Consider the following 24,764-nt stretch of genomic DNA (forward strand, 5'->3'; position numbering starts at 1 on the left):
TGCAACAAGCACCCCATAAGGCTGAATTGATGCACAAGTGAGAAAATAGTAGCTTAAAAAAATGAAACACTGATCAATAAAGTAGGATAGAAACAGTTACACTATTATAAGAACCCAATCTGGGATCCCTGGGTGGCTCAGCGGTTTAGTGCCTGCCTTTGGCCCAGGGCATGATCCTGGGGTCCTGGGATCGAGTCCCGTGCCAGGCTCCCTGCATGGAGCCTGCTTCTCCCTCTGCTTGTGTCTCTGCCTCTCTCTCTCTCTCTCTCTCTCTCTCTTTCTCTTTCATGAATAAGTAAATAAATATATTTTTAAAAAAGAACCTAATCTGTGACAGACCAGATGTCATACAATAATAAGAATCAAATCACTATTAAGTAAACATTGTTGAAATTAAATGGATCAAAAGGATTAACTTGGGCTGTATTTTATACCTTATATAGCCATAAATTCCTTATTTATAACAGCTGTGCAAGAGAGATATTTCTGACTATTGAAGACATCATCAAAGACAAAAAGGATCTGATTAAATAGAAATAAAAAACATTTGTACAACACAGTGTCACAGAAGGAAACAATTATTCTGACAAGCACAGCTGATAAAAGCATACCTTCCAGTGCATATTATTTTTAAAAATAGGAAGGTCAAAATCCAGATTCTACTAAAGAGAAGTGTGCAGATGAATATACAATTTACATCTGAAAAATCAATGCCCAGACTCTTTCATTGTTCATTCAACAAACTTTTATTGTTAAGTGTTAAATATTGTTGGTAGTTAAAAATAGCCAGTATTTTTCAAGCATGTCCCATGTTTTTGGCACTGAGATAAGCACTTAACAGATTATCTCATCTAAGTTCAGAGTTAGGAATTGTTATTATCTCCTTACAGAGGCTAAGAGAAGTTAAACATTTGCTCAGAATATGAGACAGTTAGAATTTGAACCCAGGTCCCTTTCACTTTAGAATCTGTGCTCTTAACCACTACAAAAAATGTATGCTGCTTGCTGTTAGTATTTGTTATAAACTAGGCCATCGTATTAATTCAAAGAACACAGATTAAACTACCTTTAAAATATCATTGCCCATCTATTAAGCTATCGAAAATTTAAGTAAAAAATAGTAGATCTGTGGTAATCAGGTTTATGTACACATGCTGGAAGCACTCCAGTGAATTCATTCTTTCTAGATCTGTCGATTAAAGTTTTTCATTAAATTTGGGAGCCATTATTTCTGCAAATATTTTTTCTGCTCTTCTTTTTCTTTCACATCTCTATGGGACTCTCACTACACATTAATTGATATACTTTACATTGTCCTCCAGGGCTCTGTTCCTTTTTCTTCCATTTTTTTTCTCTCTGTTCTTCTGCTTGGATAATTTCTACTGATCTATCTTCAAGTTCACTGGTACTTTCTTCTGCTGTCTCAAATCTGCTGTTGAGCCCATATAGTAAAGCTTTTGTTTATGTTATTGTACTTGCTAACTGTAGAATTTTCATTTGCTTTTTTTAGATTTATTTATTTATTTGAGAGAGAGAGTGTGCATATGTGCATGTGGGAGTGGGAAGTGGGACAGAAAGGGAGGGAGAGGGACAAGCAGGCTCCCTGGATTCTGACTTGGGGCTTGATCTCATGACCCTGAGACCATGACCTGAGCCAAAATTAAGAGTCTGATGCTTAGCTGGCTGAGCCCCCCAGGTGCCCCTCATTTTTATTGTAATGTTTATGTGTCTCTGTTGATATCCTCTATTTTGAAAGTCCTTGTCATCATATTTTCCTTAAGTCACTGACATTGTATTTTTTTTTTAAGATTTTATTTATCTATTTGAGAGAGAGTGAGAGAGCAAGCATGAATGAAGGGAGGGGCAGAGGGACAGGCAGATGCCCGCTGAGTGGGGAGCCCAACACAGGGCTTGATCCCAGGCCCTAAAATTGACCTGAGCTGAAGTCAGACACTTAACTGACTGAGCCATCCAGGAGCCTTTGACATTGTTTTTTTTTTTTTGTTTTTTTTTTTTAATTCTTTGAACATAATTTAAAAAAAAGATTTTTATTTATTTATTCATGAGAGATACAGAGAAAGAGGCAGAGACACAAGCAGAGTGAGAAGCAGGCTCTATTGTGGAGCCTGATGCAGGACTCGATCCCAGGACCTGAGCCAAAGACAGACGCCCAACCACTGAGCCTCCCAGGTGCCCCTGAACATATTTATTATACTAGCTGCTTTGAAGTCTTTGCTAAATCCAACACCCAGGCCCACTCAGTGTTTCTTTGGATAGGAAATGGGTCAATTTCCTATTTCTTTGCATGTCTTATAATTTTTGGTTGAATACTAGACAATTTAGGTAATGCAGTATGACAACTCCTGATTCTGCTGTTTCCAGGTTTTTGTTTGTTTTAGTAAATTTTCTGGATTTGAACTATGGGATCTGTCTCCTTTGTGGTATGTAGATTCTGATGTCCTTACTCAGATTTTTATTCTTATTTTTAATTTTTAGCCTGGCTTCCTGGGGGTTGACCTTGAGTCTGTATGGCTCATAAGGCTCCACTGTCTGCCGGTGGATCTGTGTGGAGGTTGGCAAGCAAAGTTGCAGCTAGTTCTTCAGTCTCCCCTGGCTTTTACTTTTTGCCAGTCTCTCTTTGGGCCCCCCAGGCAGGAGCATAGTTTGCCATCCAGCCAGGGAAATAGGGGGGGATATAGTCCTTGTATAGCCCTTCTATGGCTCTCTCATTTCTAAATATTTCCATTAAATTTCTGGTTGGTCCACTACTTGCCCTAGCTGGGCAAGTCGTAGGCTAGCAAAGCTGAGGACTTTTCCCTTTTGGTTTTCTACTGTATTCACCATGTTTAGCTTACAAAGGCACAACTTACAAGTTTTCCCCGTCTGGCAGCAAAACTGCCAGTTTCTGACTGGTTCCATGCTAGTAAGAACTGGGCTGGGAATGGGAGGCCAGGCCATAGGCTCTCACTATCCTGACCCTCAGTTCCAGCAGTTTTTGAAAAATAAATACTTCTTAATTATTTGTCTCCCTTTGGTAAATTCCAGAGCCCCGAATAATTGCTTTTTATTATTCTGTCTAGGTGTATACTTACTTCTTGTGGAGAGGATTCACTGACCTCTTCACATTGCCATAGCTGACAGTCCCTCTGGTTCATTCTTCTTCTTCTTCTCCTCTTCCTCCTCCTTCTTTATTTATTTATTTATTTATTTATTTATTTATTTATTTAAGATTTTACTTATTTATTAATGAGAGACACAGAGAGGGAGAGGGGCAGAGACACAGGCAGAAGGAGAAGCAGGCTCCATGCAGGGAGCCTAACGTGGGACTCGATCCTGGATCTCCAGGATCAGGCCCTGGGCTGAAGGCAACGCTAAACCACTGAGCCCCCTGGGCTGCCCTTCTTTTTATTTTTAATTTTTATTATTGAAGTATAGTTGACATAACATCTCTGGTTTATTCTCTCTGAAGATTCATCTTTCATGAAGTAACAAGAAATATGAAACTTTCATTTCCCTCATTGTGTAAGTATGTCTGGGGGAATTATATATCAAAGAAACAACTCAAAACCAAACAATAAACCATGAGATGTGTTCAAGGTTGTCATAATTCCATTGTTGGTGTTACTAACAAATTAGAAATAATTTAAATAACACTTGAAAAGTGGTTAAAAGAATTGTATTACCAACAATAAAATACCACATGGACTTGAAACATGATCCTTAGTGGACTATAGAAATGCACATTCTTGGTTTATATATGTTAACTAGAACTATGTATTTATTCTGCTAAAGATATGGAGTACATTTTCAGAGATGGTTTGATACTTATTTTGAATAATATCTATAAAATTACTTAATTTTTTATTTTAAAATTTGACATAATTATGTTTATTCTTTATTATATTTGATATTTTTAATATGCATGATGAATGGTTTTGTTTACCTGTTTGTTTTGCAAACTTTTGCAATGATAAAGTAAAATCACCTTCTTCGTTATTATTCTAGAGTTTATAACATGAGAAACTGTCCCCTCCCACACTAGACTATAAGACTTGCTTCTTTAAGCAAAATCCTTGACAAGAAAAAAAAAAATTCTTTTAGTCATTTTGGAAGGGGAACCATAGCTATTCAAAATTCTGAATTGTCTGACTGGTTGATTGTACTTATTCAAAGTAGTTGAGCATCCTTGCCTGAATTCTTCCTCACATTGCTGATGTATAAAATTCCAATGCGCTTGCCTGGAGGGCACACCCCTTCCTTCTTTTTCCCCCCAGGTTCCTCAGAAAACATACACACACATAAATTTCCCTTATGTACAGTGTAATTGAGATTGTATAAGATTGAGATTAACTGGGAAAGGGTGAGCTTAACATTTCACAGATCTCAGAGAAGCAAAAATCTAAGTCCTTAACCAATACCGTTCCTTCTTAATAATCCAAGGGAGAAAAAAAAAAAAATTCCAAGGGAGGCAACTGCATTTCACTAAGCCTGTGATTGAAAAAATGAATCACGCCTTGGGCATGTTAAAATTGTATAATTTAATTAATGGCAATCAACAGTATTCCTACTTTTTAGAAAAAGGTAATAAAGCCATTGATTCAAATCAATCATAAACTTTGGCGGAGTTTATTTTAATCCACAATTAATGAGAAGACATTTATTGAGCACCTCCTATACATAAACTTCTAAATGCCAGGATTTGGCATTTAGAGATGTAAAAGACAGTCATTGCCCTCAAGGTATGGAAGTACAAAAGATACGTATAATAGTTGGAAACACATGATGAAGGCAGACAGATGTTGAAAGGATAAAGACTACTCTGGGGGCTAAGATGGTTTCTTTACTCATTTAACCACATGTAGAGAACATTGACTACATTTCAAACACTGTTCCAGGTGTGGGGGAACATTCTGAATAGACACAGAAAGTCTCTGCTGTCGTTGAGCTTATATTCTAGTAGGGGAAGACACATACTAAACAAGCCAACAGATATATACTGTGATGTCAGGAAGTGAGGACTACTATGATGAATAATAAAGCAGGATAACAGGATAGAGAGAGACAGGCTGGGGAAAAAGGTACTGTTTCAGATAGGTTTGCCAGAAAAGATATCTCTGAGAAAAGGATCTTTTAATGAAGAATCTAATTGTATAAAATGATGAGCCATGTAGAGAAGTGGGGGAAGAATTACGGCAGAGGAAATGGCATGTTTAAAGGTTCAGGTGGGAATAGGATTGGTAAGTTCCAAGAACAGCAGAAGCCCAGCAGCAACTGGAAAGGATTCGGCCAGGGGAGAGAGGTAGGAGGTGTGGATGTGAGGCAAGTGGAGGTCAGTGCATTGACCTCCCTGTAGGCCAGTGTTGTGACATGATCAGATTCAGGCTTTAAGAAAATCACTTTAAAAAAATCACTGGCTTAAAAAAAAAATCACTGGCTTTATGAGGAATGAATTGTATAGAGAGAAGTGAGAAGAGTCAAAGCTTATTGGCGATATATTAAGGTAAGCTAAACTGCTAGAACAATCATCAAAAATATACTTGCTCAAACACAGTGGAAAGAGCTCCTTCCATACTTTTGACTTTATTATCCTTCAGTACTTTGTCACGCAAAGTCAAGACTCAGTCACCATGTTCAGATTTCAGGCACAGAGAAGAGGCATACCTGTTCTAATACCTTGGTGCAGAAGTGGTGCTCACCACTTTTGTTCACATTCCACTGGTGAGAATTTAGCCATGTGACCACACCTCACTGTAGGAGATCCTGGGAAATGTACTCTGACTGTAGTCTCTACTATAGGAACACACTATAATAAATCAGATGAAAGATGAAGGTGGCTTGAACTAGGATGGGAGCAATGGAGGTGGTAAGGAATTGCTCATATTTTGGATATATTTTGGTGGTAAAAACCAGATTTACTGATGAAATAGATGTATGTGTGAGGAAAAGATAAATCTTCAGTATTTGAGTGAATGGTGTTATCGTTTATTCAGATGAAGAAGACTTGTAGAGAAAAGATTTCTGTTTTAGCCATGGGAAAATTTGAGGTACTTGTTTGCCAGGTAAGGGGAGATATTAAGAAGACAACTAGATATTCAAAACTTCAGTTCAAGGGAGAGGCCGATGATGATATAAACTTGGACCATCAGCATGTGGATAGTACTCAGAATCATTTGGGACTAGATGACGTCTCCTAGGAGTGAGGATATATGGAAATAAGAAGAGTACCAGGGACTAAATAAATGTTGGGATACTCCAGTATTTGGGAATTGGGAGGAGGTTGTAAGCCAGCAAAGGACACTGAGAAGGAGTGGCCAATGAGATAGGAGGAAAACCAGGGAAGAAAGGCATCCTACAAACCAAGAGAAGAAAGTGTTTCAATAAAAAAGAGATCATGTGTGTCAGATGCTGTCTGAAAGTCCCAGTAGGATGAGGACCATGAGTTAACCATTGAATTTGAAAAGTTTCAAGTCATGGACAAACTTAGGTAGAGTAGTTTTAGTGGAATGTTATATACAATCTTTAGAGTGAGCTGAGGAAGTAACGGGAGGTAGAGACTATACAGGCAATTCTTTTGAGGAGTTTTGCTATAAGGAAGATAAAGAAATAGGGCAGTAGCTGAGAAGTGGACTGGGAAATATTTGTTTAGGTGGGGGAAATTACAATGTGTTTGTATTTGTTGGGGATGATTCAGTAAACGATAGAGAAATTGGTGCTGCAAAAGCATCATTTAAACAGGGCACAAGTGATAGGTTCTGCCTTGGATAAGAGCTGAGACTGTTCATCCACTGTGAAAGGAAGAAAGGCAGAAAAGAGGGTACAGATGCCAGTAGATTGGTAGATTTAGTGGTAAGAGAATTTGGTGATAAGAGAATACAAAAGCTCTCTTTTGAGAGGAGAAGCTATAAATTCTTTACATCAGAGAGTAGGAGAATGAGTTGACTGTGGAGGAATACTGAAGTATGGAAGCAGGTGAGGTAAGCAAGGGAATGCCATTAGTCTTGGACCACAGAATCTTAGGTAGGTAAGAAGGTAGTGAAAAGAGGAGGTAGGTAATAGAGAGCAAAAACATACTAGGGCAATTTGACTAAAGATCCCTTTGTAGTCTATGAACCGTTGGGGTGAGAGACAGTAGAGTAAATAAGAAAAAAAAAAAAAGAGGTGATAGGCAGAGGGAGATAGATTGAGATCATGATTTACGAGGTGTAAAGTTACTAGTAAAGCAAGCCTTCAGTGTGGTGAAGGGAATTAATGGTTGAGGTGAATGAAAATTGTTTTTTAGGCTGAGTTACAAAATTGGTGAAGAGGAATTTATAGGTATTTGCTCATAGAAATAGAAAAGCGTTTGGTAACAAATTGGTAACCAAGGCTTTGGCTCATTTATTTTTTAGATTTCTTCCTAAAGTCTAGGCTCCAAGAGCAAGATATTCAGAGGAAACCAACTTCTTTCTATACCCACGTGTGCAACCCCTGGGTCTCCCTGTTAGGGGTGAGTAACTTCATCTTCATCTCAATTGTCCTTAAGAAAGAATTCAGGTAGAGATGTTGATCTAGGGCACTGCATAGGAGAAAGGAGAAAGGACAGTCTTAACTAGGAGCAATGAGATTTGAGTGTGTTACATTAGAATTTAAAGGAGACTACAAATGGTAAGATTATATTTAATGAACCACTTATTTTAATCAATGGTTTGCTTTAAAAATAATCACCTGTGATAACCTGTGGGTCACTAAATTTCTAGGCATACCAAATTAGCATAATTTAACTCTAATTTGTTTCTTCTAGGGAGGAGTAGGACAAGGAACTAGGTTAGAATATCTATTTATTGATTGTTTTGATTACAGGGTACTTTTGCCAGGTATCTTCTCAAATATCTGCTTAAATGAGATTTTGAATTATATGTGAACTTCAACTGTTCAGAATTGATAGTGATCAGAGGTTGATGAGAGGGACTATTGTTTCTTATGGCCCTGGGCTTGTGGCTTGCTTACTGTGTGATAAGCCATTAGGTGACTTGCCCTTCCTACTGTTTCCACAGGCTATTGGGTCCCTTCTCATCATGTTTGTGATTCAGTGGGTCTACACACTCATTAACATGGGTGTTGCTGCCATTGTGTATTTCTACATCGGTCGGGCCAGTCCAGGGCTTCACCTTGGTAAGCAGCAAAACCTTTTTTTTTTATTTTTTTATTTTTATCAGAGCCTTTTTGCCACCATCTTCCTTCTTCTCCTTTAGCATTCATTGAAAAAAATGCATTTTGACCTCCTATTAAATGCCAACACTGACTCAACTATGAATCCTATTTTCAAGTAGCTTATAGTCCAAGAGGAAAAATATAGCAGCACACAAATGGTAACAAATAAAAAATAACGACTTCTGAGATTGATTGCTTCCTAGCCTTTTGGCTAAGATCAAGTGTAGCAACTTCTGAGAATTTATAAGACATCTGACAGTAAAATTGGTAACAACGATAGCACAAGGGCCTGGAGGAAAGAAATGGAAATATACTGTTTTAGGTTTCTAATACTACTGTGAAATACTATAATATCACTTAAAGGTAAACAATGATAAGTTTAAAAGATATACTACAAACTCTAAAGCAACCACTAAAATAATACAACAAAGAGATATAGCTAATAGGCCAATAAAGAAGATTAAATTGAATTTTAAAAATACTCAAGTCATAATAAAGCAGGGGGAAGAAAATTATAATAAGGGACATATGAGACAAACAAAAAACAAATAGCAAGGTGGTTTATATAAACCTATCCATAAGCACACTAAATATAAATGGTCTAACATTCCCAATTAAATGGTTAAATGTTCCCAATTAACACTGAGATTGTCAGATTGAATAAAAAAGCATTATCCAACTATATGCTGCCTACAAGAAATCTGCTTTAAACATAAAGGCACAAATAAATTAAGAGCAAAGGGGAGAGAAAAGGTAATATCATTATAACATTAATTAAAATAAAATTGAAGTGATTGTACTAACACCAGACAAAATAGATTTCAGAAACAGACCAGAGATAAAGAGGGTCATTTCTGAAAGGTAAAGGGAAAAATTCTTCAATAGGACAAAACAACTTTAATACTTATACACTTAGAAACAGAGCTTTGAAATCATGTGATGCAAAACCTGACAATTGCAAAAAGAAATAGAAAACTTAATGATTATAGTCCAAGATTCTGATACCTCTCTCTCAATAATTGCTGAAATAAATAGGCATAAAATCAGTAAGACTTTAGAAGACTTGAAGAACATTGTCAACAAACCTGACCAAACTGACATTTATAGAACATTCCACCTAATGACAGAGTATACATTCTTTTTGAGTATACATGAAACATTTACCAGGATAGACCATAGTCTAAAAAGAAGAAAGTTCTGAAATCAATGACCAGAGCGTCAAGAATATAGAAAGTAAGAAACACAATCAGCACTCTGATTGTATATCTGTTATTCCTTAATGATAAAGCTGTTTTAAAAAATACAGTTGAGAGCCCTTTTCAGGAAATTCCATGATGCCTCAATTTAAAATGGCGCAGTTAGTTTCAAGATTCCAACCTAAGAAACTAGAGAAAGAAGAGCAAATTAAACTCAAATAAGAAGAGAAAAGGAAAAAAATAAAGATCAAACTAGAAATCAATTTTAAAAATTTATATAGAGACAATGCAATGAGACAGAAATCTGTTTATGCGAGATCAATAAAATTGACAAACCTCCAGCTAGACTGATTGGCATAAAAGGAGAGAAGGCACACAACTACCTATAGCAGGAATGAGAGAGATAACATTACTAGAGTCTACAGATATTAAAAGTAAAACAAAGAAATATTATAAACAGTCATAGGCCAAAAAATTTGGCAACTGAGATAAACTGGACAAATTCTTTGAAAAATGGAACTATTAAAGCTCACTCTAGAAGAAATATAGGGCTATTTAGGTGATTTACATATCTTGTCATTAAAACCCTGCCCCCAGAGAAAACTCTAGGTCCAGACGGCTTCACTAATGCAAACTACCAAATGCTTAAGGAAGAAAGAATATTAATTCTATAGAAACTCTTTGAAAAACTCCACACCAATATCGCTCGTGACTGTAGATGCAAAAACTCATGACAAAATTTTAACAAGTTGAACATAAAATATATAAAAAGGATAATATATCATAACAAAATGGTTGTGTCCCAGAATTTAAGGTTGATTTAACATTCTTTTTTTTTTTTTAATTTATTTAACATTCTGAATCAATTAGTGTATTAGTTACAAACTAGAAGAGAACAACTACAGATATTTCTGAGGAGAAATTGAAGAGGAATTTAAAGAAATAAATGAAGAGATCTACTGTGTTTGTGAATAGGATTATCACATAGGATTGGATAGTCTGAATAATGTTGGTGGACTCTGGGCTATAGGTGTGGTCACTAGTTGTCCCGTACCTGGCTTTAGGGTGATTTAGGGCAAGGGAGTGTTGGCTTGGTGTGTGGAAGTTTAACAAAAAAGGTGATTGATTGGGGGTGAGGGCCCTGACTGGTTGGCTGGTTAGTATATCCAAACTATGCTCACAGGGAAGTCGGTTGCTATCTCTAGGAATTAGCTCCCATCTCCAGGATTAAGGTCATACATTCCAGAGCATCAAGAATATAGAAAGTAAGAAAACACAATCAGCACTCTGATTGTATGTCTGTTTTTCCTCAGTAATAAAGCTATTTTAAAAAATACAGTTGAGAGACTTTTCAGGAAATTCTATGAGGCCCCAATTTAAAATAAAGCAGTTAGTTGTCAAGATCTAACTAAATCAAACCATAACAATCCAGGCAAACTGAAAAGAAAAAAATCCTTTAGAATTAGAACAGTCTGATGTATAGTTTTGAAAGAAAAGCACTTCAAACATTTTTAGTCCCATCTACATTAAAAATAATGCTTTAGAAAAAGTTATGCTAAGGAGAGGTCCTCCTATCAGCTAGTTTAAGGGATAGATATATTTTAATTAACATAAGGGATTACATTAGTAATTTCTTCTGAATTTCTCAGAAATTAGTTTAATATTAAGAAATTTAAATATTTCCCAGAAATTTATTCACGGGAAAATATGAAATAAAATATCAGGCCAATCTACATCTAAAAACTTAGATAATTTAGAATCTAAATGATCACAAACAAGAAGGATCAGTAAAATGTTTGTGTTTATTTTCTTCCTTCTGACAGTATCAAAATATATTAGGAACTTTCTCTTGCAGTTGCAGATATTAATACAAATCTAAAATCTGGCCCTCTTTAACCACAAGAACCCTAAATGAAACTGAGGAAATACACGTTATCAGCTGCATCCTGTTGACATTAGCCAAGGTTCTAACATAAGCCCTGTAATGCTAACGTCCTGATTATATATGGAATATTATCAACCAATTTTCAACCAGCCATATATATATATTTACGTCCAGTGTCCAGCCTTAGGGTATACATTCACTCCACTTTATATATGTATATAATTTGGAGAAGCACTTTATAAAATTACATTTGATTTGATTTCCTAAAGTTCTATATAATTAATTATGTGAGATTTTTTTAAATCGATACCAAAGAAAGGATGGATTTAAAAAAAAAAAAAAAAACAGTTGATAGTCCTCGACACCTGGATGCCTCAGTGATTGAGTATCTGCCTTTAGCTCAGATCGTGATCCCGGGGTCCTGGGATCCAGTCCCTGTATCATGCTACCTGTAGGGAGCCTGCTTCTCCCTCTGCCTATGTCTCTGCCTCTCTGTGTCTCTCATGAATAAATAAATAAAATCTTTTTTAAAAAATTAAAATAAATAAGTAAAATAAAATTCAAAATCCCAAGAAAGATACTAAATACAGTGCTGCAGAGGATTTGCTAACTTCAGTCTTTTTTGATAATTTTTTTTCTTAAATTCACATTGATAATATGTTAAATACATGCTATAAAATCCCCTTCTAGACCATTCACTCTTTTTTTTTTTTTTTTAATAAACCATTCACTCTTTAAGCATGCAAAAGACGTTTTTTTCATCTTGGAGCACTCACAGTACAATACCCACAGGATCTGGCACTTAGAATGTTTCAAAGGGTGTTAAGTGAACAGTTGGCTCCATATGTAGACACATCAGAGCTGAAGTTTGAAGTGAGATTATCATGATACCAAATATCCTGACATCGGATACACTGATTAGAATAGGATTTATCAACTTATCAATTGGGTCTGGATGTAGAGCCTTTATTAATATTTATATATATATATGTACATGTCTTCCCTGCAGGATTAGCCTCTAACTTCAGCTTCTTCAGGTGGATGAAGTCCCTTCTGATCCCCTCCTGCAGGTCTGTGCTAATCTGGGGCTCTGGGAGGTACTCAGGGTGTCCAGTCCCTGGTTAGGTGTAAGGGAACCTGACATTTGACCACCTCGAGGACACTCAGACTCCACTGTCACTGCCTTCCACCATCCTGCTCCCCCAGCCTCAGCTCAGCAGGAGCCTCCTGTGGCTCAGGTCTTCTCTTCATACCCTTAGGAATCATGAACAGAGGCTTTATCTAGAATCTGATTGCTGAGTGCTGAGTCAAGAGAGCTGCTGTCAGTGAGTTCATAGTCTAAGACGCACCAGTGTCAGTACACAATCATACACAAGACTAAGGCCTGAAGGCCTCCCCTCCTGCCATCCCAAACCGGAGGCAGTTGAAATGATTGTGTTGGCAAAAGCGCAGAGGTCAAGTACAGAAACAGAGCAGAGATTCTGGAGGATTTCTGTGGGCCTCCCATGTTCAAATACACAGGGAAAGGGAGAAGCAGGAGGAGGCCTCATGTCGAAGGTAAGATTTCAGGAGTGCTCTAATCTCTTTCCTCTTCCTCCTCCACCCTTCCGGTACCAATGCTTCCTCAACTTTGAAGGCCTCAGGACTCTGGAAAATCACTTCCCTCCTCTTTCAATACCAGTGAGGAGTCAGACCTGCAGGCTGGGAAAATCCAGGCAGGACCCAACCAAGTGTTTGTTTGGTTTCATTTTGTTGGTTTGTTTTTGAAACTGTAGTTATCTGGGTTGCATTTCCCAATATTTCCACCTTCTGTACCCTGACATTGCTGATGGATGATGGGAGCCTTTCCCATTGATCCCAAATGTTAATTCAGAATCCTCTTTTTGTTTTTCTTTCCATTTTTCTTTATTGTGATAAAATAGACATATCATAAATCTTATCATCTTAACCATTTAAGTGGACTCCATGCCCAGCGCGGGGCTTGAACTCACAACCCTGAGATAAAGACCTGAGCCGAGATCAGGAGTCGAACATTTAACTGACTGAGCCACCCAGGTGCTCCCCGCCTCTGCCATTTTAACCATTTTTAAGTGTGCAATTTAGTGGCATTAAGTACATTTGCATCATTGTGCAACCATCACCACCATCCATCTCCAGAACTCTCCATCTTGCAAAACAGAAAGTCTATCCCCATTAAACAATAACTCCCCATTCCTCTCACCTAAGAATCCTTCTAAAACAATGCTTTGCAAGCACTACCAGTCTGTTCAAGTTGGCAAAAGAAATGAACCCTTGGTGCTAGAGCCTACGATGATGAACAACAAGAAGCAGGGGCTATGGAAACCATCAGGGAGAGGCTCAGGAGGAGGTGGTGTGTGAGGGGAGAAGCCCTGTCCTCTGCCTGGAAGCTGGGCTATTGTCCTTTGTGCAAGAGTAGGAGGGGGCAGGTCACCCCTTGGCCTCTCTTCCAGTCTGGGGCACCAGGTTGGGTGACTTAGGTCACAATATACCAGTACTGATCTCTCTCCCCTGCCACCGAGTCCTGAGGAAAGTAGAGGTTGAGGGGACATAGATTCTGTATAGAAGCTGCCTACAGAATCTGGAGCTGCAGGTGGTGTGTGGTTGATAGTACTTGGCTTATCTGATTCACAGGAATATTTTTAGGCATTTCTGGTTTTAAAGCCTATTAAAGACCATGGGAGGTCACTACACCTTAAGCTGCACTCTGAATTCCAGGAATTTCACCTCTGAGGTCACCATAGTACTATTGAGAAAAAACAATGTCTTTGGAGGAGATTATTCTTAGAAAAGGATAATGCTTTAGATGGAATAGAACCCAGTGCACACTATTCATTCACAGCTCCGTGGGCTTGTCAAGTGGGTGATGGGGGCCTCAGCTAAGTCTCAACATCACACTTGCTGGCCTCACATGGCTACTGGATGAGATCCTGTGGTGGTTATTCAGGAAGGTTAAAGGACCGAGAGAGGAGGATTCACTTAAAAGTAGAAATTGCTATTTTGTAGTTTCAAAGATTTTGTTCCCCTCACTTCCCCTAGATGCTCTTCAAAACCAAAGAAGAATAATACTGTAGAATGTGTTTGGGCAGGGACGCCTGGGTGGCTCAGTGGTTGAGTGTCTGCCTTTGGTTCAGGGAGTGATCCTGGGGTCCTGGGATCGAGTCCCACATCGGGCTCCCTGTGAGGAGCCTGCTTCTCCCTCTGCCTGTGTCTCTGCCTCTCTCAGTCTGTGACTCTCATGAATAAATAAAATATTTTTTTTAAAAAAAGAATATTTTTTAAAAAAGAATTTTTTAAAGAAAGAAACAAAGAATTTGTTTGGGCAAAGGACTTTGGCTATGTTGTTCCTTCTGTTATGTATACAATTCCCAGAATTATGTGAAATAAAGCCTAACCTTGACAGGGCTTTCTTCCCAGAAGTCCTAGCAAGTAAGAATTCTCAGGCCATTCTAGTCTAAAAGTGAAGCATAGTATTTACCTGAACTCAGAAGAATACAATGGTTTTACCTTTAAAAGAAAAAAAAAAAGCATTAACAACAAAAAATACACTGGCATAAACACCTTGTATGTTGACTATGTTACTTCTTGAAGATTCACCCTTTATAGCAGCTCACTCATTTCTCAGAAAATCTCCATGTATCTAATTTAGATATGTTCTCAGAAAGTGGCTACAAGCCTTAGTCCTGTGACTTCGGAACTTCTATTGTCAGAGGCAACCGGCACTTCCCACTGAGGTTCCACGAGTGCAGGAGGTCAGGTTGCTCCCTCTTTAAAGTAATTGTCGAATATATTCTTTAAACAATCAAACATCACTACTCACAAAGTAGATTCCTTTTGAGTAAAATGTTGAGGAAATCCCTGCCTGAGGTGTGAGTTAAGGACCTACGATAGACTGAGGGAACCGAAGATGAGAAATCAAGGCGGCAGAGGTCTGATGGCCTGGGCGGTGAGGCTGATGGCAGCGCTGGGACTGTCCATCCTCTGCAGGCGCTCTGACTGCCGGTCTGATCTTTCCTACTGCATTCTGCCTCTAGCACTTTCCTCTTGTATCTCACATTTTCCTTTCCCAGTTTATTCTAACTCCAACTGTGTGTAGACACTTCAGTGACAATGGAATCCACAACACGACTTGCTTTTTGTCTTCAGGCTAATTTAGTGCCAAAAGTCTTTGCAGCTCCCCTCATAACTGCTTCCTAAGTAAACCTCAGCCCCAGAAATCATTCCTCATTCGATGTTCTTTCCAAAGAACCAAAGAGAAAGCTTCTCTTTCCACTCTTGGTTTTCCAGCCTCTCCATCCCATTACTTCATTTGGCAAGAAAGCAAAGGAAAGCTGTAGGGCCCCAACATGACACCATTTGGAAGGTTATCCTTGAGGGTTGTCTCCTATTGGGTGGGTACAGTTTTATATGTTTCTATTAAAGAGAGGTAAAGATCACTGTCCTCATTTGATATTTATTTTTTATAGTTTGGGTTATTTTATTTAAATACATGTTAATCTGGGAAACGAACAAGGGGTAGTGAAAAGGGAAGTGGGCGGGAGGTTGGGGTGACTGGGTGATGGGCACTGAGGGGGGCACTTGGTGGGATGAGCACTGGATGTTATGCTATATGTTGGCAAATTGAACTCCAATAAAATTTTTTTTAAATAAATACATGTAAAATAATAAGCACAATGACATTTTTTTGCAAAGCATTATTCTATCCTAGAGGAGACATCTCCACTGTTTAACACTTTTTCTATCTGACCGCCTCTGTGTTTCTCTCCCTGAAGGAGCTTGAGATCTCCCCAAGAGCAGATAATTTTGGCACCGTCCCTGGCTAGGGTTGACACGAAGATGACTCAGCTCACCCAGGAGAACGCAGACTTCGCTACTCGGGATCGCTACCATCATTCCTCCCTTGTGAGTCGGGAACAGCTGATGTCTCAGTACTGAGGTACTGAGTACTCATTAGTAGGCAGCCCAGGGACCCTCCTCTCTTGGAGCTGTCCAATGCACAATGGAGCCACATCCCAGAACCTTCATGATGCTGGTTCTCCTCAGTAAGAAACTCAAAGACCTGTCCTCCCACTGCTGGTCTGGACAATGGAAATCTGTATTCTGGTCTGGGAGCACCCATCTCACCAGGGTAACCACTGGAATGGCTGTGGCTTCCAAAACATGCACCCAGTCTGAAGAGCTCCATACAGACATCAAGACTTGCAGGTGTGGAGAATCAGGTCAGGTTGCTTGTTCTGAGGGCCACAATAAATGATTATTTTAAATTTTATTGTATTATTTTTTGAATAAATAGTACACTCACATGGTTCTAAACATCAAAGGATAATCATATACATAGTGAAAAATCTCCCTCCCATCCTTGTTCCCCATATGGTCATCCCCTGCCCCAGAGGTAACCACTGTTCTTACATATACTTCCAGCCTTTATGAATATACACGTAAGTAGGGATGTGGGTTCCTATTACTCCTTTTTATACACAAAAGGTAGACTATTCTACATGTGTTCTTCACCTTGCTTTTCCCCTGAACCTGGACACATTTCCATATCAATACGTACACAGTTTCCTCCTTATTTTTCATTGTATGAATGTGGTATAATTTATTTCATCAATTCCACAATGATGACATTTGGATTGTTTCCAATGTTTCGCTATTATCATCAGTTCTGCAGTGAATAATTTTGTACATATGTACAAGCATAAAGTCTATCTGTAGGATAAAGTCCCAGAAGTGGAATTGTAAGATCAAAGGCCACCTGCATTTGCAAGCTATTGTTGTTTAGGGAAGGTCTTTTTAATTAAAAAGTTAAATTACCGTGAAATGCGTAATGGGGACTCATGTTCTCGAAAGCCTTTGTGAGCCCCCAGCTCTGTGGACAGCTTTGCAGCTATGTTACAGTATGAATGCACGAGGGGACAGGACTTTTTTGGCTCCTCTGTGAGTTCAGGGTGGCTTTCATCACAAGCATGCAGTCCTGGGGACCAGGCCGTAGCTTCCCCCTGGTAAATCCGGCACCTGGACCCGAGTTGGTGGGTTCCCTGCTAAGCCAGAGGGAAGTACCACTGGATCCGTTCTGATCCCTTTCTTCTGTAGGAGACGCTCTCAAGCCGGTGTGTGTGGAGACTCACCTGAGAGCCTTGTTAAAAGTGCAGATTTCTGCACCTCATCCATAGATTTCTTACTTGGTAGGTTTGGGGTAGAGTCCCGGACTTGCCATTTTTAATGAGTACCTCAGCGATTCCACGCAGGCCGTCCTGGGGCCCTGGGTTGAGGAGGGTTGGCCCACTGGGTGGAACAGGCTTCAAGCCAGCGGGATGGGAAGGTCATGATGAGGGGCCAGTTGGATCTTATTCTCTCCTAGGAAATGAGGTCAAGTTTATGATGACTGCTTATGCACCACGTGAGTTAAACACCAGACTCCCGACCATCGTTAGAAGCAACTTAAAGCAAAGTCCATTGGCGTGTGGGAAATAGTAGCTTCATACAGTGACCGTATTCATGAAGGCCAAGGTTGGTGATCTCTGAGGGCCCTTTCTAAGAAGAAACTGGTCTAAGTTTCTCTTTTTTTTTTTTTTTTTTAAGATTTTATTTATTCATGAGAGACAGAGCAAGAGGCAGAGACACAGGCAGAGGGAGAAGCAGGCTCCATGCAGGGAGCCTGACATGGGACTCGATCCCGGGTCTCCAGGATCACACCCTGGGCCTGAAGGCAGAGCCAAACCACTGAGCCACCCGGGCTGCCCCTGGTCTAAGTATCTGAAACATATTCTCACAGTTCTGGAGGCCAGACACCCAACATCAGTGTCACTGAAATCAAGGTGTTAGTAGGGCTGTGCTCCCAGCGGCTCTGATCACTGGGATGAATTCCAGCCCTGCCTCTTCCAGCTTCTGGTGGCTGTGGGCAGTCTTTACCCTTTGGCCACATCCCTCCCATCTCCATGGCCAACAGCCTCAAATCTCTCGCGTCCATGGTCACACCCCCTCTCCTTTGTGTGTGTGATGTCAACCTCTGCCTCACTCATAAGGATCCATGTGACTGCATGAAGGGTCCACACACACAATCCAGGATACCTCATCCTAAGGGCCTTAAGGCTTTGGGATGTGGCTATCTTTTGGGGTACCACTTCTCAGCCTACTGCAGAAACCTTAGATGATTCTGCATTTTGCTCTTTTGAATTCTGCAGAACAAGCTGGAAAAAAGTAACCCCTCTGAGATGATGGTACTGTTGCAAACCATACACAGCAGATTCAAGTATCCAAGATAAGAACTTCCCCAACATCATTAATGTTACAGAAAAGAGGAAGAGGAGAATGAGGTGAAGAATGCCAGCGTTCCACTCAGTGTTGGGGTAACTACATGAATAGCTCACAGTCTAGTGTGGGAGACAGATACTAAACTCACTGAATACTCTAATTAGGTCTGAAAAATCTCGTGTTTAACCCAATCATTTTGTATCAAAAGTAATAGTAACCAGTACAGCAGTCATCAGATCTTAGCCTGGGATCCCCAGAGAGCAAAAGTTTATGTGCTGTTGCTTTCTTCGGGTGCACACAGGGAAGCAGAAGTGAGAGAAAATGGGAGGGAAACAGAGAGGAAGGCTCGGCATTGACTTAGCAACCACTCAGCATCAGGGGCAGCTGAACGCTTCATCTCGAAGGACCTTTCTGAGAGCCTGTAGGGACACCTGCATCTCAAGACCTTCTTGCAGAGGGAGGAAAGGATGAGAATTCATCCACTGGTTTTTGTTTCCCACAGTCCAAGGTTAGCCATGAGATGTAAGCCACTCCCCACCTCAGTGCTGCCCACGCGTGTGATTTGCACTGTATGAATACCCACCAAATTCTACAGCAAACAGCAACCGGTGTGCATGCCGTTGGCTGGAGCCCAGCAGAACTGGTTTCTGCGGTGGTGACTGAGATGAAACAATTGGCCTCGGCCCCAGAGACAGGTGGGACAGAGTGATCTGAGGTGGCACGTAAGAGATGTTGTATACAACTTGTATAATAACAAAGGTCAGTAGTAAGTGCGGTTGTCAGAAAAATGGGAACTAGGTGTCACTAGATCATTCAGACGAAGTTTGCTTACCTAAAGGATGCTCAAAACTGTCCGCAGCAGGGTCGGGATACATGGCAGTGAGACTTGGAACATTTTCTAAAAGAGACAGAGGGGAAGATTGCAGCCTTAAGATTTTTGTCAAGAAGTACACAGCTGTAGTTGAGAATGAGTAAGTGTGTGAATGAGTAAGGATCATCTCAGACCTTCTAGAACCATGGATGTCTCCTTTCACACCATACTGTCTATTGAAAATCTATCCAATGATTCATCATCCCTCCATCCATCTATCTACCTACCCACTCACCTGTTGATCTAGCCATTTATCCACCCATCCAACCATTGATCTACCCATCTACCTACCCAACTATGGCTGGAGCAGCACCTGTACACATGCCCAAGACCACCTCACCTGAGCCAATCTCAGAGCTTTATAATGTAAAAATATAATCACAGGCCACTCAGACAGAAATGAACTCAGCCACCACCCTTAAACTTTCAGGGTGAGTACAGCCCAATTCTAGAGCATTCTTGAGTTCAGGGCTGAGAACCAGAACAGAAGTCATTTCTCAGATGTCTCTGGGAATCATGCTAAGTCTTCTGACCTACACAATAGAGTATATCCTGCACAAACAATTATAAATCAATGTGGAGGTTTGAGGTTCCAGATTCCATCTTCCACCCTCCCCTCCAGGTTTCTGACTGAGGGAGTATAGTTAAAGGATGGGAAAATGTGCTAATTTATGTATTAATACCCGGACAAGGGTATAAGAGCTATAGGCGGGAAGGCAGCTGAGGTCAGAAGGTTGAAGTATGTCTAACTTTTGAACCTAAGAATTCACTTCTCCCAAGGACCCTTGGATGAGGAGCTGGAATCAAGGAAGACATTGACCAGCTGGCCTTACCACCCAGTAACCGGTGAGCAGAGATCGTACGGTGGCCACACATCGCCTTTCAATCCTGGGCCCTGTTCACCAATGAAATGTGGCCCCAGATTTGACCAGTTAGACTGGCCTCCCACTCCCACGGAGAGGAGCAAATGTAGGATGCCAGTGGGGTGGGGACAGAAGTGTCCCTTGCTTCTGCAGTGCTGTGGCCGAGGGAGCTTGGGCAGTAGCTCCATCTTCTCCATGGGCACTGTAGGTGAGACATGGTGTTTGGGGGAAGCGGAGGTGGAGGCGGCGGCAGGGAGTGGCACCTGCTACCACTGGCCCCATGTCCCCTACGGTGAGGAGCAGCACAGACAGAAAGCAAACCATCTACCGATCACGGCAGTGGTTCTTGACGTCTGCGAGCCCAACATTCCAGAGCAGAGGGGACCCCTGCCTCAGTGGGCCGTGCTGCGCCTGGCCAGCTCTCTGTAGCACTCGGCACCTGTGTCACACTCTTTATTCCACTTAGAATGTTCTCTTCTGTTTTCTTTGCTTGGCCGACTCCTTCAGGAAAGAATTCTGATGTCACCTCTCTAAGAAAGCTTTCTCCAGCCAATCCTCTATGCTCTTAGAGGACTTGCTCATACTTTCGTAAAATAACTTTTTATACTCGTGTGAGGACCTGTATTTTCTCCTAATCTGCTGGCTAGTCAGGGGCAGGGACTATCTATGTCTTCCTCATCACTGTGTACCCAGAACCTAGCATAGTGCCTGCTGGTACAGAGTAGGTGCTCAATAAATGCTTCCTGAGCAACCGTTTTGATCACATCCGTCTACCGCTGAAAGCTTACACTCAGTCTCTGTTTCCCGCTGCACTAAGTTTAAGGCAGTGGTTTTCAACCCCAGATGCACATCTAATGGGCATCACCTGGGAGCTTTTGAAGACTACTGATGCCCCGGTCCCACCACAAGAGATTCTGGTGAGGAACGTGTATTCCTGGCACTGGCATTTTATATATAAAAAAACTCCCCTGGCAACTCTCCTATCCTGCCAGGACCAAGAATCCCCAATGTGGCATCTAGACTCTCATCCATTTCTCCATCTGCACAGGAGTTCCCACTCGGAACCCTTCCCACACATATGGTCTCTTCCCAAATTGCTCTCTCATTCAGACCACCCTTCTGTCCCCACCCAGACAAGGGCAGGGACCCTGCAGGCATGCGTCCCCAGAGCACCCTGGGAGTGTGGGGGAGCTCCCTGAGGGTGCAAGTCTCAGAGCACAGGGTTTGTCTGGGTTGGATAGGAAGGAAGAATTGGGTGGAACTTGTAGCGGGTGCCTAGGCTGCCTCCAGGCCAGTGTGTGGACCGCACTGGCGTCCCTACACCAATAAATGGACCCCACGTTGGCCGAGAGTACAGAGCCCTAGATTTGCTCTGCTAGTCAGCACCTGCGTAGCCCTATTTCCTGTCCCACACTCTTTTCCAATTCCCTCCTTACCAAGTGAGGACAGTACAGGGGAGTGGACAGGGCACCGGGCTGGTGTCTGAAGATGAGCTCAGCCTTGGCCTTCTGTGTGTCTTTTGTGGGTACCTCCCTCCTCCTGTGGGGCCCGGGCCTATGGCTCGGGTCCCTGCAGCTCAGCCAGTGGGGTTGTTCTTGCTTACCTAGATGAGGAGCCCTCAAATGCCAGGGCTACTTAGAAGGAACAAAAGATGTCACGGGCCATATATTTCCACTTGCTCATGAGAAACCAAGACCTTTGGAAACAGGACATTTTGAGACATGTATTATCTTTTACTTATTATTTGTAAATTATTATTACTGATTATTTACTTATCTTTGAAACTTATTTGTAAATTATTATTACTTATTATTTACTTATTATTACTTATTTACTTATCTTTTACTTAGCTTTTATTGTCCATAGTGGATCAGAGATTAGAGAGATCTTTTGCCTAATGAAAGTCACAGGTTCAAATGTTCCTTTTTTTTTTCCTTCAAATTTTAAAAATAGAGAAATCAAGAGACTCCTATCGTAACCATCATTTAGTTTAACCCATACTGAAAGAGGTCAGGATGGTGATGACCCACGGCGGCAGAGAGTGGAAGGGAACACGGGTATTTTCCCCTCTGAGTGCCGAGCACACAAACGTTCTATTAGTGAGATTCATTGAGCTCTGCAGGACACGTTTATGACACAGCACAGGCGTACTTTTTTCTATGTAGACCACATTTTGATAAAAAGTTTCAAGTGGTTGTTCATGCCCTCAGAAATTGAGACAACACAGAGAAGCACCCAAATTCTTCAACCAATTTTAAAAATAAAACCCCAAAATAAAAAAAATAAAAATAAAACCCAGAGAATGTAAAAGTTGGTTCCGCAAAGATTTTTGTACGGGCCTTTCGTTCCACGTAACAGTTTGTTAAAGAGAAGAGACAGAAAGGAGGAGGAGAGGAAAATTGCGCATGAGTTGATTGGAAGAAAGCCACACACACAGAGAAAAAGAGAACAGCCTGATGGAGAAGTAGAGGAATGGATGGGCCCGGAGGCGCTCAGTGATGTGAAGTGAGACACGAAGAAAAATAGACAAGGAAAGAAGTAGAAACAGCCCCACGGAGGAGACACCTGTCAACAGAGAAAGACCCAAAAAATGGGGGGTGCCAAGGGTGAGAGGGGGGAGCAGCCTCACAGATGAGGCAAAGAGGAGCCACGGGAGGGGGATCCCGCTGAGAGGGAGGTAAAGGTAAAGGTGTGGAGGTCGCACTTGCTCGCCAGCCGCCACCGGACTGTGCATCGGGGCCGCTTGTTCAAAGTCCGGGAGCTCTGTGATCCCACGAAGGTGTCGCCTCCCCAGGGACTCTGGATCGGGGCCCAGCACTTGGGACGCGCTCATCAAATAGGCGTCGACTTCTTGACCGAATGAAACGACGATGGCTGAAAGGCCAGGCCCCTCGGCCCTCGCTCGGCCCTCGGCCCACGGTGGGAAGTTCACCTGAGTTTCGCGCCCTCCCCCTCCGGCCCGCCCGGTGTCCTGGCATCCTAGGAATTTCCCTGCCTGCTCCAGGGAGGATTGTTCACGCTGGAAGGTTTTGCAGAATAAGGCCGCTTTATCAGAATCCTGTTGCGTCGGAGAATGTTCCTGGCTCATTGACGTTTACAGTGTGTAACCGATTTTATCGGAGGAATGTTGTTTGGAGCGGAATGGTCCTTTCAGATGGGCAGACAAGAAAAGGAAGGTCATTCGAGGACCAACCCCAAGCTAAGTTGTTACTCAGCCTTGCTGTACATGATGCTTGGGAGCCCGGCCAAGCCGTGAGCCAGCCTTCCTCCCTGGAGGAGGTCCCAGAGCTTCGCAGCCGGACGGTGGTGTTTCCGGCTCCTCTTGGCCCTCGGTGCAAACGCACAAACGCATGGGTGCGCGGAGGCAGCAAGGGGCTCCCTGGGCCTGGGGTCCGGCGCGCAGCCGGGCAGCCCCGCTCACCTGCACAAAATGAGCCATTCCTGACATTTCAGAAAGGGGACAGACAGTCGCAGAATAGGGAGATGGGTTTATTGTTTTAGATCTTTTGTCAAGCCCCCAAGGCACTCTGTTTCTGGGGCTCTGAACAAAATGGTGCTGGTGTAGTAAGTGTCCGGGGTGGGTGGGGGGCTGGAACTCTCTCTCCTTGGGGTGACCCTAGTGCCGCCAGGGTCAGGAGCCTCAGTACGCATGGGTTCTTGTGCTGAGCGGGAGGCAGAGGCTGAGACAGGAAGGGGGGGCGGGGGTCAAGTGAGGTCAGAAGTCTTTGTTCCTGGTGGGAGGGACCGTACCCCGAAGCGGGAGAGGACTGAGGTGCCCCAGCTCAGGCCAGGGATGCTGGACGCTGGTCAGCAAAGGGAGGCAAGCTGGGAACAGCTAGAGCTGCTGGACACCCTCCAGTAATTTCTGTGAGCCCTTGACAGGGCTGGCCACGCTAGCACAGTTCTCTCACCCTCTACGACTGTTTCTAAACTTCGTTACAGTGGGTAGAACTGTGACCCCCCAGAAGGTAGGTTCAAGGCCTAACCCTTGGTCCCTGTGAACGCGACTTGACTTGAAAAGGTCATTATGGATGTAATCAAGTCGAAAGGAGGCTATCCCCATTAGGCCAGCCCTAAACCCAAAGGCTGTTGTCCTTCTAGGAAGGCCACGCGAAGACACATACACCAGAGGGGAAGTGGCTGGGCGGCTAGAGTGACGTGTGTACGAGTCAAGGAACACCAAGGATCGCTGGCAACTGGCACAAATTAGGACAGAGCAAGGAATAATTCTCTAGTAGAGCCTTCGGGTGGGGGGAGCACGGCCCTGTGAACACCTGGGTCTGGAAGCTTCCAGCTTCCAGGTCCATGGGCGGTGCACGGCTGTTGGTTTACACCATGTTTGCAGTACTTTGCTAGAGCCGCCCTGGGAAACACATGGTAATCGTGTTCCTCAAAATTTCCGATCCCTCAGCGCCCCTGCCCCTCCACCCTTAGCCCATCGCTTCGTATTTGCTATTTTACAGAGAATTGGAAGTCCTCAGCCCCAG

The 24,764-nt window shown here is 42.0% G+C and overlaps 1 protein-coding gene and 1 long non-coding RNA gene across 3 annotated transcripts in view; one reads left to right on the top strand and one right to left on the bottom strand.

Moving 5' to 3' along the window:
- The window catches only part of SLC12A8 (solute carrier family 12 member 8), a 109,259-nt gene extending 92,706 nt beyond the window's left edge, over nt 1-16,553 (top strand). The window contains exons 10-13 of the mRNA XM_072811820.1: nt 7,389-7,486; nt 8,034-8,151; nt 12,281-12,341; nt 16,062-16,553. Of these exons, the coding sequence (XP_072667921.1) occupies nt 7,389-7,486; nt 8,034-8,151; nt 12,281-12,341; nt 16,062-16,224 (440 nt within the window). The 3' untranslated portion in view covers nt 16,225-16,553. The remainder of the gene's footprint in view (nt 1-7,388; nt 7,487-8,033; nt 8,152-12,280; nt 12,342-16,061) is intronic.
- Nucleotides 12,534-23,347, bottom strand: LOC140624886 (uncharacterized). Of its 2 annotated transcripts, none has more exons than XR_012024328.1 (5): nt 22,982-23,347; nt 21,881-21,973; nt 19,376-19,441; nt 17,104-17,646; nt 12,534-16,523 (listed from the first exon to the last, which is right to left on the bottom strand). It is a non-coding gene; the product is annotated as an uncharacterized lncRNA (long non-coding RNA). The 2 variants fall into 2 exon arrangements; XR_012024327.1 differs by having other exon boundaries at nt 17,520-17,646; nt 22,982-23,345.
- Nucleotides 23,348-24,764: the final 1,417 nt, after the last annotated feature.

Source organism: Canis lupus, chromosome 35, assembly GCF_048164855.1.
Source record: "Canis lupus baileyi chromosome 35, mCanLup2.hap1, whole genome shotgun sequence".
In the NCBI taxonomy this organism is placed as follows: domain Eukaryota; kingdom Metazoa; phylum Chordata; class Mammalia; order Carnivora; family Canidae; genus Canis; species Canis lupus.